This window comes from Brassica oleracea, chromosome C2 (assembly GCF_000695525.1).
Source record: "Brassica oleracea var. oleracea cultivar TO1000 chromosome C2, BOL, whole genome shotgun sequence".
Taxonomy (NCBI): domain Eukaryota; kingdom Viridiplantae; phylum Streptophyta; class Magnoliopsida; order Brassicales; family Brassicaceae; genus Brassica; species Brassica oleracea.
In genome coordinates this window covers 7,267,967-7,286,923 of record NC_027749.1, presented here as the reverse complement: position 1 = coordinate 7,286,923, position 18,957 = coordinate 7,267,967, and the positions used below count along the sequence as shown (strand labels likewise).

General features: G+C 35.3%; 1 protein-coding gene and 1 pseudogene across 1 annotated transcript; both read left to right on the top strand.

Annotated features, from left to right (window-relative positions):
- Positions 1-6,413: 6,413 nt before the first annotated feature.
- On the top strand, positions 6,414-7,541 carry LOC106326514 (agamous-like MADS-box protein AGL62). Its single transcript, XM_013764483.1, has 2 exons — positions 6,414-6,737; positions 7,002-7,541. Exons 1-2 carry the CDS (start codon positions 6,414-6,416, stop codon positions 7,521-7,523), a joined length of 846 nt encoding a protein of 281 aa, XP_013619937.1. The 3' UTR covers positions 7,524-7,541.
- Positions 7,542-16,481: 8,940 nt separating this feature from the next.
- LOC106326510 overlaps positions 16,482-18,957 on the top strand; it is a 12,136-nt pseudogene continuing 9,660 nt past the window's right edge.

Here is an 18,957-nt window from a genome sequence, read left to right as displayed (position 1 = left end):
ATATGTGGTTGGTTCTGTTTTTGATGTTAGATAACTTATTCGAGAAGACATTGCAGAGATCACTAGAAGAAGCCAAGAGTGGTGAAATTTTTTAAGGAATCTGTATAGAATATTGGCGATGGCCATTTCCTCTTTCGTATACAATAACATTTTCAGTAGTTTATAATTTTCAGGAATGATTTTTTTTTTGTCTCCTTGACAGAAACTTGTGATCCCATTGAAGGATTAGAAGATTGCTGAGGAACTGCTGTTGGGAAAACTGCAAGGCTTATAGATACTTTAAGTGTCTAGATTACATTATAAGATGGCATAGAGGTCACATCAAATAATGCTGCATTAGGATTACCAAGTGGTGAAGAAGAATCAGTTTGTACCGGCGAATGTCATGAAGACAAGGATGTTGTAACTAGACTCTTGAGAGATATGCAAATATGTGATGCAAGAGCTGTGTTTGATTCGTATTTCCTAAGCAGATGGTTCAAGAAGTCATCTTCTCGTGGTGAATCAAGATTTGTGGCTTGCTTCTCGGGGTAAGCGTTTCGTTAGTTCTAACTTCTAACTATGAAAGCAAGTTTCTCACTAAACATCGTACTCAGTCCACTTTTACAGGGACTCTCCGCTAGGGCTCTCCACCAAACAAAGAAGATATTAAGTCCCGAAAAGCCGCGTAGCTGCACCGCTCATGGCCGTTTGAATTTCTTTTCCTTTAGTTCTATGAACCTCCCTATCTCAACGTAAGTAACAAAGCAAAAAAACCGGAATGCTTTTGTATTCTTAACACGCAGAACAAACTGAGAGTTAGTATATATGCAAAATGATTCATATTCATGAGTTTATTATGCAATACAACTTTATGTTTGAAAAAAAAACAACCAGAAAAAATCACCTTTGAATGATAATTGTTATTTCAACAACTAGGTTGTATGGGTAGATTTCTCCTCAAAATAGTATTGTACATATAGTAAAGACCTTTGTTTTTATTTTGTTAAAACATATAGTAAAAATCCTAGAAATACTAGCGTCTAATTTGTATTTGTCATTCCACATGTTCGACTAACATAAAATTTTGAATTGCATCCATGATCCATTTATAATGATGTTTGTTACTATAGAAGCATAGAATATAAATTGAAATATGTTGTGTCATTTGTAAAAGATATTTCGATTTATATTATTTGTATACAACTATTTTATGGAATAATAATAATCCATACTAATATTCTGAATTATGAAATTGTGTAACATATACTAATGTATAAAATTATTTGTCAAAATTTTAAACCAAATTGAATTGTGTTAACTAATTTGTTTGAAATGTATATCCGCAAAATGTATCAAAATATATTTTTATACCAATTAACATATATGTATGACAAAAACCAAAAATACAAGTATACTCTTAAAAAAAAATAATATCTAAGTTAATATTATATTGAATGAAATTTATAGTAAATTTTTATACCGGGAGCTTGTGGTCAAGTGGTAAGGGGAAGAGCTTGGGATGTCACCACATTTCAAGTTCGATCCACCTGTCATGCGAAACTAAGTTATATTTTCCTGGTCATCGTACACGGATATGGACTACTGCTTTTCGGTCTATTTGAATATCCGGAAGATGATCTATCTGTGGGCTGCACCTCCCATCCGGGAGTTAGGTCTGTGTCTTTAATAGACCCGAGTTTAACCCTTTACTTCGTCCAAAACAAAAAAATTATCGTAAATATCATAGAATGTAAGGTTTTAGTTAGTGTTATGTTTTACTAAAATATATGTCACTAATAAATTGAAAAAATCAATTATGCATCATTTTTTGAAATTATCAAATTCTAATGCTTTTTAACCAATAGTCTTTCAATAAATTCAATTAATTTTATTGAAATTTTCAGTTTTTGTATAGAAAACATAAAAAATCTATCTTTGTGAAACACATTTTTTTAAAAGTTATATCTTAATGAAACGGAAGGAGTATCACTAATCTTGTGAACCAAATATTTATATATATATATATAAATTAAAATAATCACTACTATGCGGGTCAAGATCTAATATTGAGTTAAAGTCCAAAAAAAAACCCTTGGATACTTAAAATCTTATATTCCATGTTCGAAAGAACACATTGAAGTTGGATTTAAGATTGATATTAAAATATCCAACTGATGCGATTTGAAAGTGTGATTGAATACCGTGTCTGATGATGTTCGACTATTAGCCAGCAAAAGATGGGAGATCTCTAGATCCGTAGCCTAAAGTGAACCATGAGAGCATCTTTATCCTAAAGCCCCTATTAGGGTCTCTAAGTATTTTTTTTAGTAATTTTAATTAGTTAAAATGAGGTTAGAGACCTAACTAAGAAACCCATACAATTAGCGCCTCTATTGCAAGTCTCTTGTTTAGGGGTTCTTAAAAAAAAAACAGATTTTTTTTCCTTTTTTTTTAAGAAAAGATTTTATTTATTAAATTACAACATTAAAAAAGAAAATATTTTTAACATAGATTTTAATATAAAACTTCAAAACAAAAATAAGTAAAAAAAAACGATAACAAATTGAAAGATACATTCGAGATCAGTTGTTGTCTTCATCACGTCCAAATTTAAGCCATAAATGTTCAACCAAATCATCTTTGAGTTGTTGATGCATTTGTCTATCACGAATTCTAGTCCGAACACCCATCATATTGGCGACATTGGAAGGGATATTCGTAGAATACGTGAGATCCACATGTGGAGTTCCGGTGTCTTCTCCTTGTTGGAACTCTGAAAGATCATATCGAGTGTATCCATCTCGTTCGTCTTCTACTATCATATTATGGAGTATGATACCTGCTCTCATAATCTTCTCAATTTTGACTTTATCCCAAAACAGCGCTGGATTTTTAGCAATGGCAAATCGAGCTTTAAAAAAAAATTCCGGTGTACTGTAGTAGGGTATGAGGGTAGGTGACCTTGAACACAATTAGCCCACCTTAATTTTGGGACTAGGGCTAATGGCCATATCCATTGAAGAGGCCCATGACCATGTGCACTCAAATGAACACATGATTATGGTTAGGCTGGAGACGATGTGCAGGTGGAGTGTTGTGTCGACGGTGGCAGAGGAGCTGCAGCGGACAGTCGGAAAGGATACAACAGTCAGGGCCGGCTTGACACTGCTACGGGTCCTAGAGCAAAAATGTTTGTTTTACTCTCTAAGATTTATTATCGTTTAAAATATTTTTAAAATTTAATCAGTAACATTTTGTGATGAAAATAAAACAATATACATATCCAATAATTTTGGGCCATTTTCAAATTTATTTACTATATTTATAATTTTTTATATAGAAAATATAGATTTATAAAAAAATTAAACCCTTTAATTATTAATATACGAGGGGGACACGGGCTTGACCCATGAGCGGTCATGCTGCACAGCCGACCCTAACAACAGTGCAGAGGAGAGGCGTCAGTGCTGGACTCTGTTCTGATGAATACATGGTGTGACACAGCGGAGAGTGACTCGAACCGGAGGAGAAGAGATGCGTAGCAGAGGGGGCAAAGAGGGAGCGGCGAAGGAGAGCTGAACAGCTCGGGCATATCGGCTTGCGCTAAGAGAAGCGGCGTGCGAGATGTGAAGCATCGTTGGTAGGGCACAACGACTATAGGTGTTGAGAAGCGGTGATGGAGAGGAGACTCCCTAGAAGGTGTCGGGTCTGGTAGAGCCAGATCCATAGTACGACGGCCAAACATTTCTACGACGGAGCACATATGTATTGTCAGGACAGCAAAAAGTGAACCCAAAACTTAAGCAGAAGGTGGAGACACCTCAGAACTAGAGACACAACAGAACCATGGCCAGCTCAATATAATCCGGGGTCTCTGGGCAAGTTTTTTTTATAAGGCTCTTGGACAAAATTTGTTTTGAGTTTTCTTAAAGATATAATTATTAATTTTAGTTTTTTAGAAATATTATTTTGAAGAAAAAATAATATTGCTACCAAACTAATAATTTTTTTTAAAAAAAATCTATTACGCTATCATATTAATTTATAACAATATTAAAATTTCAACATAATATTACATATAATTTCTACATGTAAACTAAAAATACAAAAAAAAAAATTAAATTTTGGACCGGATCCCAGGGCAGTCGCACTGACCGCTTCCTATGTTAAGCCGGTACTGATCAGAACTAGAGTAGAAAGCGAGACGGATGACTAGGGTTTGAGGCCGATTACCAAACACACCGCCAGCTCGTCAAGAGACATCAATGACGGTGGAACTTTGCCCGAGAGAAAAAGAGAGAAATTAGCTAAACTTCCTATCTTCATAAAATAATAGTATAGATCTCGACCCGCGATTTATTTATTTTTATATAAATATTTTGTTTTCAATTCTAAATTGGTATATATTATAATATATATATGTCTATCAATTTTTAAAACATAATAAGTTTACGGTATATTTTTCATTGAATAGATTGTTTCAAACTTTCACATGTATTTGCATCTTCTTCTATATATATATTCTCGGATTATTATTTCATTATTAAAAACGTAACTATATATAAAGATTAGTAAAATATTGTTTTATTGTCATATTCAAAGATATTGTAACATTTCACAAATTTAGAAAGTTTTTTAAAAATTAAACTTTTCGCTTCATACATTTATATTATTGAATAAATAATTAAATATTTAGTTTTTGTTTAATTTTTAAAATAAACTATATAATTTAAAATTTGTTTTCATTGGTTTAAGATAGCAAATTGTAATCATTGTTAGATAATCTGATTTTTGTTATTTTTTTTTTATAATTTTAAAAGTTAACAGCAAAAAATGTTTAAATAATTAACATATGGAGGTATAGTATTAAACCATTAAATTATATATATTTAATTTATAATATCTATAAATCCAATAGATTATCTATTGTTTAAATTTAATTATTGATAGTTTAATAAAAATTTCTGGTATGCCCAAAATTTAAATGATAAAATTAGAGATTAAATGTAACATAACATTCTAGGATTAGGTTCATTAGATCTATTTTAAAAAAAGTCACACATGAATCAAGGTTGGACTTCTGTTTTAATATACAAGATAATGCATGTGGCTCTATAAAATAATCGTTAAAAGTGTAGTTCTCATTCAAACTAATCTTTTTAAATTTACTTTCTGGAAACACAAACATATTATTGTTGGATGGCACTATACATATTAAATCTGTGTGTCTGTGCACTGTGCTAGTAAAAAGATCTGATCTATGTACAAAATCTAAATGTATAAAACGATTTAGGTTCATTCATATATATATATTATTATGTATATTAATTTCATATCAGTAGCTAGTTGAGTTATTTATAAAAACTGATAAGACATTATTTACGATTAACTTATAAACATTTGTCATTATCGATAATAAATTAAGTGTTTGCTGATAGGGATTGAAATATGATATATTTTGACAATAGAAAAAATATAATAATATATAATATATGACATATATAGTATCCTTAACTTGTATTCTATAGGACGTAAAAAAAACGTGTATTCTATAGAAATGTATTGAAGAATATAATATTATACTTTTTGATTTAATGATTTCTTGTGTCAATTGGTACAAATGTTTGTTTTCATATTATGTCTCCAGTGTATTGAAATTATTACAATTTTTCTTAATAACATTTTTACACTGTGACGTGATATCCCTATTAGTTATAACTAGTATTATCTCCGGTGCTACTCACGAACAATATTTATAAAAGCTAAATATAATATATATTTGCAATGAAAAGTGTTGTATTAAATTAAAAATATAAGTTTTCTGATTATATCTTACAAAACTCCAAGACAAATGTAAAATCTCTTTTCCAAAACTATATTAATTGACTATATATAAGAGTTTTAAAACATTTATCAAAATTTTAGTGATAAAACTTCTCAACTAAGTTTTCAAGAAGTTTTCAAACTAAGTTTTCAAGAAGTTTTCAACATTATAAACCCTTAGCTTACAAACCGTTAACGTATTTCGCCCTCCATCTAAAATACTATGACGGAGGATTACAGACGTTAATGAAATTAAAGTTTTGAATTTCTTTCATCGAATATTTAGTTGAGAGGTTGTTCTATCACCATCTTTAGTTGAGGGATTCAATACTATAACAGATTATGATAGATTGTAACAAATTAAATGAAAATATTATAGTCAAATAAATATGAATTGCATACCTTATATTGATGGAATAAAAAGATATTGAAATGTATCAGAATGGTAAAATTGATATTCAAATATAAAACTAGCAAATTTGAATTGACCTTGCTTCTTGATAACTCAAAATACTAATTGCTGGTATCTGACATTTAGCTATAAATACACAAAGTTTCTTCATAAAAACACCAACCAATATTTTACTGTTCCAGTTATCTCTAGAGAAATGATGAAAAAAAGTAAAGGTCGTCAAAAAACAAAAATGGTCAAAATGGATAAAGAAAATAACCTTCAAGTTACGTTTTCTAAAAGAAAAAATGGTCTTTTCAAAAAGGCTTGTGAGCTTTGCACACTTTGTGATGCTGAGATCGCTGTTTTTGTGTTTTCACCTAGTGGAAAAGTTTATTCTTTTGGTCATCTAGATGTAGAAACTATAATAAATCGTTTCGAAGGCATTGAAAATCCACCTCTGAACCCACAACCCAACATGCAACTTGATGAAATCCATCGAAACTCTCCGATTCAAGATCTGAACAATGATCTTACTGAGGTAAATTTTATTGTGTTATTTATAAATTTTATCATGTTTGAGAAAATTATAAAAACCCTGATCTACGAGTTGTAACCATTTTTCAATATTTATGAATATGGTGTAGAATCATATGGCATGGATATTGATTCCATAAGTGATATTCTTTTGTATTATTTTAAATACCCAGTGTAGGTATATATCTTTATGTTTATTGAAAAATAATTTTTGATTACCTACTAGGGTTTATACATAATTGTTTATAATACGTTTTTACATTTTCAGCTGATGAACCAACTAGAATTAGAGCAAAAAAAGACTGAAGACTTGAAGAACAAAAGAAAAAATTCCAAAGTCCCTGAGATTTGGTTGAAAGATTCCATTGGAGGACTTGACTTAGGTCAAGCCAAAGAATTCAAAGGTAAACTTGAAAATCTGAAGAAACAAGTGAGACATGAAGCTTTCAAAATGTTGGAAGGAAGATATCCTCATCCAAGTTTCTATGTGGGAAGCTCTAGTAATGCTCTTTTTGGGGTTGATGGTGGTATTAATATCAATCCAAATATGAACCTGTTTGATCAAAGAAGAATGGTGAACATGAATAATTTCTACAACCATAACATGGCTCTCCCCAATCATCCATTACCATTTGGAAACTACGGTCATGCTGAGGGATTTGTTCCGGGATACAATTACATACCAGAGCCTAATCCAACTGGAAACCAAAACCCGAGTTCCAAAGAAGAAAATGAAGCTGGAAATGAACATCATCATGATGGCCATTCTCCTGACCCTAGATCTGATTAATATTAATGATTTCTGATGTGGTGCAGTTGAAGACAAAAATCATGTTTTTAGGTTGTACTCATCTCTTCTAAGTATGTTGTGTGTTTATCTTCTTTTGCAGTATTCCTCATTTCTCCTTGTTATGTTGTGTTTTTCTTTTGCTTATTCAGAATTATGCTATTGTTATATTTTCCTTATTTTTCTCTGAAGTGTTCCTTTTAAAAGAAAAAAAGATTGTAACATTCTCTATTTTATAAATGGATTTCATTATTCGATTATCGTCGGTTATTGTAAAGATAGAGCCATGGGCGGTGTCAGTTTGATGAATCATGGCTCGAGATGATTGGATTAGTGGAGAAGGTTGAGTTCTAACTTCCGGTCTTAATGGTTCTAGACGTTGTTTAATTATCTCCTACTCATGTGAAACTTACCGATAAGAAGAGTTCTTGCTGAGAAATGTTCTGGAGTATTATACGTATATGAAAGAATATTACGTATATAGTTTACTAAAATAATAAAATTCTTTCGAGGATCAAATATTATGTTACATATTTTTCAAAAATGAATTATAACAAATTGAAATCCAATCTCTCCTTTCTCTCTAAAACCAAGTTACATTGGTGGGCCCTCACAGCCATACCGATCGGATTTGTTCTACTTGCTTCTATAGCTTTTTGGTGTTTCAGCTAAGTTTTTTTTTCTTATTTCGGATATATATCTAGATCAAAATATTTGAAGTTTCTTTTTTGATTTCCGGGCTTGGGTGCATGTCCTTCCGTTTTTTTTCTGATCCTCGTTGTTATTGTGTTTCGCTGGTCTTCTATGGTGGCGACGCTGTTGGAAATGTTGCAACGGTTACGTTATCTTGGTGGCCGACTCTAGATTTTTTTTTTTCTTTGTAGAAAATTTTCGTCTTGTTTGAAGGATCTGGAGCTTCGCTTATTTATCATCAAATTGTCAGAAGTTATCAGGTTAACCAATTACTTCACAGCGTCTTCCTTGATTGAGTCAATGCGGTCGTGCTCGTGGCTCCTTCGGTAAAGTTCAGGGTCTGCCCTGAGAATTTGGAGGTCCTAAACTGTTTAGTAAAGATTTAAAAAATTTGGAGGCCTAATTTTTTTTTTTTAAATTTGGAAGCTTATTTATTTTTCAAAAAATTTAGAGACTTAAGCCGAATGTCTTATCAGGCTTTGCCCAGGACCGCCCTGGTAAAGTTAGGCTGTAGAGTTTTTTTCCTTTAGATTCTTAGCATGTAATTCTTGTTAATGGTTTCGGGACATACAACTCGTCTGCTTTGGATTACTAATGTGTAATGTTTGGATTAATATCAATCTAATGTGTAATGTTTTTTTTCCTTTAGATTCTTAGCATGTAATTCTTGTTAATGGTTTCGGGACATACAACTCGCCTGCTTTGGATTACTAATGTGTAATGTTTGGATTAATATCAATTTAATCTTCCGGTGAGAAGAAAACCCATACATTCACATAAAATACTTTCAACCTAATAAATATAGTGTAATTATATTGAAAACCTAAACCCAATGCACACCATCTCAATAGCAAATTCACGACCTCAATCCAACCACACTCATACGGTCCTCCACACATCCCATAAACTCACAAATCTCTCAAGAGGAAATCCATGAAGACCAGAAATAACACAAACAAACACAGAGACATGTCCAAGAGAAAGACAAAGAGCAAGGCGATATCTTTTATGTCTTATGCAAGCAAAATACACTTTAAAGCACAAAAGTAAAAGATGCTTCTTTCTGGTTTGTTAATATCAAACCCTAGGGACCGTTGAGGAGAATCAGGCTGGCTAACAGAAGATGACTTTGATGTTTCTATCATGGGAGCTGCTTGTTTTAAGAAACTACTCTTGTTATCATCATTCACATTCTCCACTTTCACTTCGTGTATAACAGTATAATTGTACCTTCAACACCACATCAAGTTAGCATGGACAAACTTACTGCCATGGGTCATCGCTAACGACCATCATATCGTTCTCACTATCGGTGTACAAGATCCTCCATCCATTTAGGGTTCCCTGAGAATCCCTTCCATATTGAACAGGCATTCAATCTGGGAAAGAAGATCATTTTATAGTTGGAATAGGTCAATAGCTCTGCCCACCAGGCTTCCTTGCTTGTGAACCTTTTGAACACAAGAAATCATAAGAGGAGACGTCAAGAGATGCAGCTCCAAGAAACGAAATATTTGATAAAGAAGTGTTTGCTGACAAGAACTGGAATATAATTTATTTTCAAAATAGCAAAAATGTAATATCATATAATACATAGCACATATACTTATAAAAAATTATTGGAGAATATAATAGTGTACGTACTATATGATAAAGAAGTGTACATTGAATGCTTCAAGAACTTAAAATTGTTTAGAAAAGACAATATCATAACTCAAGCATAAAAGTGCTGATCAGACTGATCAAGCAGTGAAAACCAAAAATCTTCACTGCTTGATCAGTCTGATCAGCACTGTTATGCTTGATTTATGATATTGTCTTTTCTAAACAATTTTAAGTTCTTAAAGCTATCGTCATGCTAAGGGATTTAATCCATGCTACAGTTACATTCCAGAGCCTAATCAAAAATGAAAACCAAAATCTGAGTTCCAAAGAAGAAAATGAATATGGAAATGAACATCACAATGATGGCCATTGTAAAAACCGTTTAAAAAAAAGAATGGTCGAGTATCTTTGTGGTGGTCGAGTCGCGGGCGATAAGGATCGATCGAGAAGTTTTGAAGTACGAGGTGGGCGAAGAAGTGATCGTGGGTGAACTATGAGTCGAATAAGTTGCTCGACCATAGTTAGAAGATGTTTTAGATTGATAAGACGGATGTTTTGGAAGCATAACATTTTTGGAAGCACGACGGTTTAGACGCTCGACGTTTTAGAAGAACGACGTTTTTTCAGCACGAAGTTTTCCGTGAAACTTCGTATCAGCGGAATATTAATTTGAATACATTGGAAGCAGGACGGGAATTAAGCAGGACGGGAAGCAAGCACGACGGGATCGATGCACGACGGAAAAACCCGAAATTGGACGAAACCCAAATTTCGGTATTGTGGAAGTTTTTTTAATGAAGCCGAAGGATCGGAAAATATATACCGCCAAGTTCAGAATTCATTTGGAGTTTATTAAAAATATCCAGACCATCAGAGCAGGAGCGGAAACATATTTGGGATGGATCGCAGACAAAAATTTGTCGGAAGGGTCGAAATCAAACGAATGGACCGAGAAGCACAAGGTGGCTTGGTGTGAGTGTTCAGAACGTGGTGTCAACTGTCCAGCAATCTGAGTGTCTACAGAAGCTCGAGATGTCGCCGTAAATGGAAGCAGTACATGCATCCTGACATGTAGAAGCACGAGATGGACCGACCAAGCACGAGGTGTTGCTGCGCATGCAACCGAAGCATGCGGCCAGCCATGTGTGTGATGCTGTGGCGCCTTGCATGAGTGCCAGTCATGCAGCCTGACATCTGGGAGGAGCGGTGGCGTCCTGCATGTGTCCTGGCCATGCTGAAAGACATGTGGAGCACGAGGTGCCGCCGCACATGCATCCGGAGCCATGCGGAGCGACACACAGGCTGCCACGAACCTGAAGCTGATTGGTTGTTGTCTTCTATAAATAGGCACGACCTCCATTCAGTTTCAACACATCCAGACCTGTCCAAACCAACTTAAAAATGTGAGAGAAAAGTAGAAAAAGAAATCAAGTGATTTCGAACTATTTCGAGAGTTTTAGAGAGTTTTCGATGTCAGTTCTCTACTGATTTTGAGTCGGCGCCTAGGGAAGGTTCTGTCCAACTGAATTCGTCCAGGACAGTCAGTTCCTTTGATGATAAATTGGAGGTGATGTCCAGAGTTAGTTCAGTTCTACAGGTTCAGATCAGTCGAAATTCTGCTCGATACTCCGCCGGGAATTCCGAAGAACTGTCCAGAAGCTAAAGGAGGTTCAGTCCGAGTCCAATTCAGTCCGTCCAGACCTGTTAGTGTCTACATGATCAAGCCAAGGTTCTGTCCAAGTCGAGATAAGTCCAGTCCGGTCAAGTCGTCCCTTGGGTTTTGGCCAAGTCCTCTCCGATCAACCAGCTGCTTCTCGCCTAGAATGCTGTGAGTTGGTCTTGTGTGAATTCCACTGGGAATTTAGGGTAGTTTTGTGAGTTTCACTTGGAACTTAGGGAAGATCGAGTCGCATATAGATTAGAATGCTCACGCTGTTGCATTGTAGAGTCCTTAGGGTTATTTATGGAACCGGACTCAGTTTAGCAAGGGCTAAACTGAGTGAATGAAATTAAGACTGAGATAATAACCTGACTAGGACTAGGATGCATCATGATTTATATTCTTGCGTGTTGATATGGCTGAGTGCAGGTTCCCGTTATCTTTAAAGATAGAGTCGCAGCAGGAGGCCGAACTATCTGGGTAACGGTTTGATTGAGTAGATTTAATTAAATGCTTGCTCGTTTAATTAATCTTGTTGATTGAGGTTAGTCATCTCTTGGTAAGGGAGTGACTAACTGGTTGAGTTGTTTAGTTGTTAGTACTAAGGGTCTTAGGCCATATAGGCCGGATTACCGTTACTATTGTTTAGTGTTCCAGAGTCGAGTGTCTAGTTAGGATCTGGAACTTTATCCTTAGGTTAGGTTCTATATTGAGTTTGTGTTGTGTGAGTGTGCCGACAGTATGTGCGTAACCCGCCCATACTAGGCTTGTTTAGGGGTGATTAGTGTTTCCTTGGCCTCGTACCCAACAAGTTCAAGGAAACCCCTTATTCGCTGGATCGGGAAGACTCAGACGAACGGGGTCATGTCCTATGGCTGAGTATTACACGACGGTGTAATGTGGCAGTGACCTGAAGAACTGTGGGCTGTCGCGCGGTGACCCAAAGGACTGTGGGCCGCGGTCGGTTGAAAATTCCTTCTTCTGGCCTTTGTGGTAGGAAGATAGGATATTGCCGATAGAGAGGAGGAACACGAAGTCACCAGGGCCCAGGTTAGAGTGTTGTGTGTTTTGGAATCCTCGAGTTAGTGTAGCACCGATATACGGTGTTACGACTTAGATCGAGTCGTAGATTCTCATAGTCTTATTATTGTGATTGTGGTTGATTGATTTGCTTGCAGGTTTCTGACATTAAGCCCTAATTCTGGCTCAGGTACCGGATTAGGCTTGGTGTGTATTGCGTTAGTATATGCCTGACGTTGGCCTGTATGTGTTTGAGTGATTGCTTGTGAAGGGTGGTGGATATTAAAGCTATGCGGTATCATTGGTTGGCCGATCATGTTCTTGTTTGATTGTTGGCCGATCGGCTAATGATACTTGTATAGTCTAAGTGTCTAACACTACATGAGTACAGAACTCAGGCGTATATATGGTTAACTAGGGATTGGTTGTTGACTTGTTTTAATGTAGGTTCCCATTACTTGAAGCTAGATCATGGCAGGAGGCCAAGTCTAACTTAGTAACGGTTTGCTTAGCCTTAGCTTTTATTGCATGCTAGGGCTAGATTGATTGTTATTTTGGGTTGTCTGGGTTAGATTCTAGGTTGCGGGTAGAGGCCGACAGCTCACTGAGTAATACTAGATTACTCATCCAACTCTGTTGTCCTTTTTGCAGGTCGCTTTAGGTAAGGATGATCGGATTGCTTGGTGCTGGACGTTAGAACCGCCAATGTAGTTTTTCATGCCTTTTATAAACGGTATTGTGAATTGTGTTATGTTGACTCGATTTGGCATTAGGCCGGGCCCAGTCTTAAATGATTCAATGTGTGAATATTTCTTGAATCAATAAAGAAATTGTTTTATATGCGCTTCATGAGTACTCTGATATTTGACTAGTCCGGTCTAACACAACGTTAGGTCAAGGTACGGGTTGAAAAGCCTTAGGCCTTGATCTAACGGAAAACGCTAACTCTAGGTACGGGTTGCAAAGCCTTATGCCTTGACACAGAGAGACGAGTCAGGGGATGAACTGGTCTTGGTTGTGGACTAAAGTTTGTGACTCTGACCGGATCGTCCCTAGCCCGTCACGTAGCGCTTCTGGACCATGGTGTTGGGTTGGACGGTCAATCATGTTCTTGTTTGATTGTTGGCTAGCTGGTTGGCCTTTCATCTCCAACCCTTGGTGTGGGTCGTCCGTCGGTCATGTTCTTGCTTGATTGTTGGCCGGTGGGTCGACCTATGCCTAGGACGGTTCGGGGGTGTTACAGCCATCCTCCTCACCCTTAATCTGATTAAATATTAATCGATTCTGATGTGATACAGTGAAGTCTTTAGACAATATCATGCTTTAAGTTTTCCTCATCTCTTCTAAGTATGTTATGTTTATCTTCTTTCGCGGAATTCATCATTTCTTCTTGTTTTTTTTTTTTGAAACTCAATCTTAATTAAACGGGGAAAAGTTAGTTGAGAGTCATAATGTCTTCATCAACCACCGAGAGCAGATTTTGGTAAAACATCATCTTGGCTATTCCTCTCTCGAGGAATACAAGGAAAAGAGACAAATTCAAACACAAATGCAAAGGATAAAATATATGCAACCACTCGATAGAGCTCTTGTATGCAATTTCCTTAGTTTACAGATTTGATGAGCTAGGCAGAATCCAATTCGAAGCACACTGATATGTTATGGATTTTACCCACTTTTGACCATGATTTATATATGCTTTTAGAGTCTTTTATATGCATTTGAAGTCTTTTCAGAACTTTTAGAGGTTTAGGTACACATTTGAGGAAAAATGTGATTTTGGAGCATTTTGGAACCTTTTTGAGAGCTTTGCTGAAATCACTAAGACGGATCAATTATTGAAGACAAACATCGATCGACAGACCACTTCTAACATCGATCGACGGATCATTATCGACGCCAATCGACGGCGAACCATCCGCGAGAATTTGCATTTAAAGAAATCACAAGTTTCACCCAAAACTCCAATAATTACACCATAAGTCCCTGAGCACATGTTAAACTATTTATTTGGCTTTTTGTATCATTTTAGAGGTAGACCTTCTTGAGACTTCTTCCACCATTGCCACACACTTGAAGAGAAGGCACACTTGATAGCTTGGAGAGCTTGGGATAGGAGAGAGAGATATGAACTTCATAACAGAGAAGATCTTGAACTCCCTTGTTTCTTTACTCTGTCTTGTTTACTTTTCATACTCATTTCATTTAAGCATTATTCAGACCATCATGACCATGTTTCTTATGAATATGTCTGAGTAGTCTTATTGTTCGATTAAGGTTTTTCAAAGGGTGATCTATGTATTGAAAATATGAACTGTTGTTAGGATGTTTTAAACGGTTCTTCATCTAGTTGCTCTTAATGATAAGTCTAGGATTGATCACCCTAAACTTAGATCTTAGATTTAATTGGCGCAAGCGGAAGCTTGGTTAATTGCCTGAAATCAAACTAGAATGATCTAATTGACTAGATACACACGAAAGTTGGTCTAGGAGATTAGAGAACCCATCATACCCGTTCGTAAAGCGTGCTAGAAGGAACATCGATCGACAACTCCATAGTTGCATCGATCGACGGACTGAAAGGTGTTTCGATCGACATTCATATAGAATCGTTGATCGACACTTTCTTAAAATCAACAAGCGACAGCTGAGATCTTAGATCTAGACATTAGATAATCTAAACAAACACAAGTTGATAGATTATACTTACGTTTGAGTTCGAGAACGTATCATTTATAATTCCTAATAACTTAATAAAGTTTGCATACTTGTCACACCTGAGATTTATCCCAAATCTAGGTGTTTCCCAAATAGTTTACAACCTAAAACCATTCAATCGAACAACTACCTTGTTCAACCAATTTAATGCTTAAATCATAATCATCTAGTTTTACTTCAAAAACTACAAATCTATTGTGTAATCCTAGAGTATCTGTGGATTCGATCCCTAAGTCTTATAACTGAACCTCTTATTTGAGAGAATAAAAGTCACTCCTTAGGATAGTTCGAGTGATATTACACACCGTCTTCACCTCCTTGCGTACTCCCATATGAACTGCCTCCAGCAGGGCAAGGCCCTCTGCCATAAGCACCGATGATACAAAAGAAGCGCACTTCTGAAAAGGTCGAAGAGCAGCGGGCGGGATAACCACCCATCCTAATCCCGCCCTCGTTCCAATTGGAGACCATGCTGCATCAGACCTTATTGTCACTGTCGCCGGAGGTGACAGTATCAGCCTCAGAATTTCTTCTTGTTATGTTTTTTTCTTCTTATTGTAATTTCCTCATTTTCTTGTTTTTTTTTTCTTATAAAAATGATGTTGTAACATTTTCTATTATATAAATGAATTTTAAAATAAGATGATGTGCACTTTTTCAATTATCGTTAGTCACTGTAAATATAAAGAGCCATTTATACACTGTATGATGTCTATATTAGCACTAATATAAGAGCATACATTACATAAAATATATACTTATCCTTAAATTTTATTTTATAAAAAAGTATAGGAGAATATAATAGTGTACTTTTAAGTTTAATATTTTCTTTTAATGTTAAAGCTTTTGAGGGTCAATTGGTACACATGGCTAGTTTCATACTTTGTATTATAATTTTTTATAACATTTATACACTGGGATATATCTACTAGTTATAATGACGTTGTTATCTTTATAAAAATATAACTATCATAAATATTCAAATATAGCAGATTATGATACATATCACAAATTAAATGAAAATATTAGAGTCAAATATATATGAATTTCATACCTTATTTTGATGGAATATAAAGAAATTCAAATGTATCAAACTGGTAAACTGATATTCAAATATAAGACCAACAAAAATTGAATTAAAATTACTTTTAGATAACTTCAAACATTAACTGCCGATATATGATATTTAGCTATAAATATACAAAGTCATAATCATACAAACACCATCTAATATTTTATTTTCCAGATATCAATATAGAGAAATAATGAGAAAAACCAAAGGTCGTCAAAAAACAAAAATGGTTAAAATAGAGAAAGAAAAAAATCTTCAAGTTACGTTTTGTAAAAGAAAAAATGGTCTTTTCAAAAAAGCTAATGAGCTTTGCACACTTTGTAATGCTCGTGTTGCTATTATTCTGTTTTCACCTAGTGGAAAAATTTGCTCGTTTGGTCATACAAAGGTGGAAACTATAATAGATCGGTTCGAAAAAACTGACCATCCAGATAACAACACACAACGCAATATGCAACTTGGTGAAATCCATCAAAATTCTACAATTCGAGGTCTGAACAATCGTCTTACTGAGGTAATTTTATTGTATTATTCAGAAATATTGTTATGTTTGAGAAAATTATAAAAGCCATAATCTACGCAGTTATATTTCTTTTTTCAATATTTATTCTTATATTAGCTGTCATAAATAACGTATATAATGTATAAAATACATATTTCTGTTGTAAATAAAGTGTTTAGAGACTGAATATTTCTGTGTTATTATTAATGATCAAGGGGATTCATTTATATAAGGATTACAACATGAAGATAAATGGAAAGTATCCAAAACCTAAACTCACTAGGATTAGGAAAACTACTAATACATAATAATGGAAAGATTACATCTACTAGGAAAAGGAAATCATTTCCTTTTCTCCAAGCTTTGTGGCCGCCTCTCTCTCTCTCCTGAAGTCGGCTCTCTCTCTCCTGAAGTCGGCTCTCTCTCTCCTGAAGTCGGCTCTCTCTCTCCTGAAGTCGGCTCTCTCTCTCCTGAAGTCGGCTCTCTCTCTCCTGAAGTCGGCTCTCTCTCTCCTGAAGTCGGCTCTCTCTCTCCTGAAGTCGGCTCTCTCTCTCCTGAAGTCGGCTCTCTCTCTCCTGAAGTCGGCTCTCTCTCTCCTGAAGTCGGCTCTCTCTCTCCTGAAGTCGGCTCTCTCTCTCCTGAAGTCGGCTCTCTCTCTCCTATGGATGTGGACATCGATTTCTTTGCCTTAGGTAATGCCATATTCATTATTCTTTGCATTCCTATCTTAATATATGATGATGGCATCTCATGACCTCAGTTGCTGTGGATCATATCACACGCTAAGTATATATTATTAGGTCATGAATCTCGGCTTTCACAAGTTTATGGACTACAATACATTTGTATCCGGTTGATCTTTTGTCTCTACTAGCCCGTGATCAAGAAGAAGGGTCAGACATCTTTTAGTCTTAAAAGCCGGACGCGTCTAGCAAAAGAGCCAGACGTTTTTTGCTGAAGAGCCGGATGCCCCCTTAGATGGACAGAGTAGGACATCTTTAGTTGAAGGGCCGGGACCGAACGCTTTTGGTCGGACATCCACATAGATTTATTCTATGCCTACTAACCTCTTTTAGGTTTAGTATAATCACAAGGAATTTCAAATATATGGACTGTATTGGATTGTCTTTTATACAACTCCAAGATCAATGATCATGCGTGATCAATTTCTTTAACATACTATATGCAGCTGCTTTATGTTTCAGTCCATGTATATGTATATGACCAATACGCTCATCTCTCTTTTAGATACTTTGAACCTCCACGTTTTATCTTTTCTAATCTCTATGATCTTTTATGATTGTATGAGTACTCTTTTGTGGGTTCATGATCCTCGTTCATCTCTTTATGTTCAAGTGCTATAACTTTATGTATCTTTATACAAATGTGTGTGTGTGTCGACACTTTCATGTGGTTCCATTATGTTCCAGACATGATCTATAGATTTGAGATCTTATTATCCAGGACCTTTATTACCTAGTAGCTTGGCGTCCCAAGACTACATGGTTTGGTACCTTAGATGTGTAGCTGCGCAGCCTTTTCTCAATGTCTGGTATGGTTTCTCTTATAATCTCGGATCTGTATTCTATGCACTATTTTTTCTATCTGAGATTCCTTTATCTTATAGAACACTTGGTCTATCTTGTATAGACTCTATAGCAACTTGATTATGTCTCTTCTAGGACATTCATTTGGTGCTAAGCTGATTAGTCATTTCTCGGGTCAGTGTCTCGTATTTCGATTAGCTTCTCAATTAGCTAGCTTTATATAATATTTCTTTGGATGTCTTAAATTATAATCTCTAGTCCGAAGATCTTTGCCAAGACAATGATGGTTAAAACCATTCGTACTTTTAACATTTTATCATTTTTTTACTCTTTAATCCTTCTTTTTCCAGCTTATAATCTTTCTCCTTTAATATTGAATATCCGGATTCATTTGTTTCATGCAATCTGTACCTGGCCACTATTTGATCACCCATGTTTTGGCCCTCGGTCCTTTTGATTTCGTGGAGAAGATCTTATTCTTATATATTCCCAATCCTCTTCTGAGGTTCCATCTTAGACGGCACATATATGTATGTGGTGGTTTATTCAAAATCTCTTAAGATGGTGTATGTCTGGTTTTATGACCCGTATATAATCTGAGATGGGAATATCTATGCTCA